At 61.0% G+C, this 1,165-nt stretch overlaps 1 protein-coding gene across 1 annotated transcript in view; it reads right to left on the minus strand.

Annotated features, from left to right (window-relative positions):
* Positions 1–1,030, minus strand: part of CBX8 (chromobox 8) — a 3,711-nt gene extending 2,681 nt beyond the window's left edge. Inside the window, exons 1-4 of the mRNA XM_005430264.3 lie at positions 982–1,030; positions 734–799; positions 569–635; positions 2–418 (exon numbers count right to left, since the gene is read on the minus strand). Coding sequence (XP_005430321.3) covers positions 2–418; positions 569–635; positions 734–799; positions 982–1,019 — 588 coding nt within the window. The 5' untranslated portion in view covers positions 1,020–1,030. The remainder of the gene's footprint in view (position 1; positions 419–568; positions 636–733; positions 800–981) is intronic.
* Between the last annotated feature and the right edge of the window lie 135 nt (positions 1,031–1,165).

The raw sequence follows: 1,165 nt of genomic DNA on the forward strand, positions 1-1,165 counted from the left end.
GGGCCAGCTGGATCACGCTGTGTCCCGAGCCAAACTTGGCTGCCCCCGCCGCCTCCTCCATCTTCCTGGCCTTCAGGTAGTCCCCCACCTTGTCCCCCCGCTCCCCCAGTTTCCTCTTGGAGGCGTCCAGGGTCTCCGCAAGGTCCTTGTAAAGCTCCTTCCTGGGCTTCGGGCCTCTCTTTTTGGGGGTCTCTCCGGGTTTGTCCTCCACGCGGATCACCCGCTCCCGGATGCCGTCTGCCTTGGGGGTGCTGCTGCTGGAGCTGCCCTGGGGAGCCAGGGCTATGTTTCTCAGTCCTTCCCTAGCCCGGGACGTGGAGCCCAGCTCCTGGGGGGACCTGCCGGGATACGGCACCCGGATCCCCCTGGAAGAGTCGCTGCGGAATTCATAGGTTTTGGCTTTGGCTTTTGCCTGGGCCTGCAAAGAAGATAAATCACCCGGTGACTTTATTATCCTGCCATCCGGCTGTGTAATTGCAACTTGCAAGAGGCCACCTTTGAGGGGAGCATCCTCCGAGGGGGCCGGACAGGGACCCCTGCCCTGGCCCACGGGCTCCGGCCTCCTTACCTTTAGCAGGAAGGTTTTGGGCTTGGGGCCTCGCTTTTTGGGCCCATAAAGCTCCATTTCTCGCTCCCTAGAGGTGTTAAAAGAACCAAAGCTTCAATTCAGCATAGCTACAAGACAGCAACATATTTACAAGCGCAACTGCTACAGCTAGTAAAGGCCTTGTACCTCTCCTCGAAGGCTGCGAGCAGCCGGGCATCCAGGATGTTCTCCTCGGGCTCCCAAGTGCTGTACCTGGGGGCAAGGCGGGACGGAGAGAGGGAACAGAATAAGGAGCCAGGAGGGAGCAGGACAAATAAAATAAAAAAAACAGGGACGTAAAGGTTCTGGTTGTGGCACAAAGGGAGAGCAGGGGGTGCAGCCAGCATCCCCCCCGGCCCCTGCTGCAGCCCCCCGCGGCCCCACGGGCCACTTACTTCTGCGACCAGCCCTTCCATTTGACCAGATATTCCATGCGGCCCTGCGGATGGGAAGCGAGGGAAATAAATATGCGTGGAGCGAAACCCGCGACAAACCCGCGACAGACCGCCCCGCAACAAAGGTCCCCCCGCAACGCCCCGGGCAGGGAGCGGAGCACGGCGCGGGGCGTGGGGGGGGAGA

The sequence above is a fragment of the Geospiza fortis genome, unplaced genomic scaffold (assembly GCF_000277835.1).
Source record: "Geospiza fortis unplaced genomic scaffold, GeoFor_1.0 scaffold546, whole genome shotgun sequence".
Lineage (NCBI taxonomy): Eukaryota > Metazoa > Chordata > Aves > Passeriformes > Thraupidae > Geospiza > Geospiza fortis.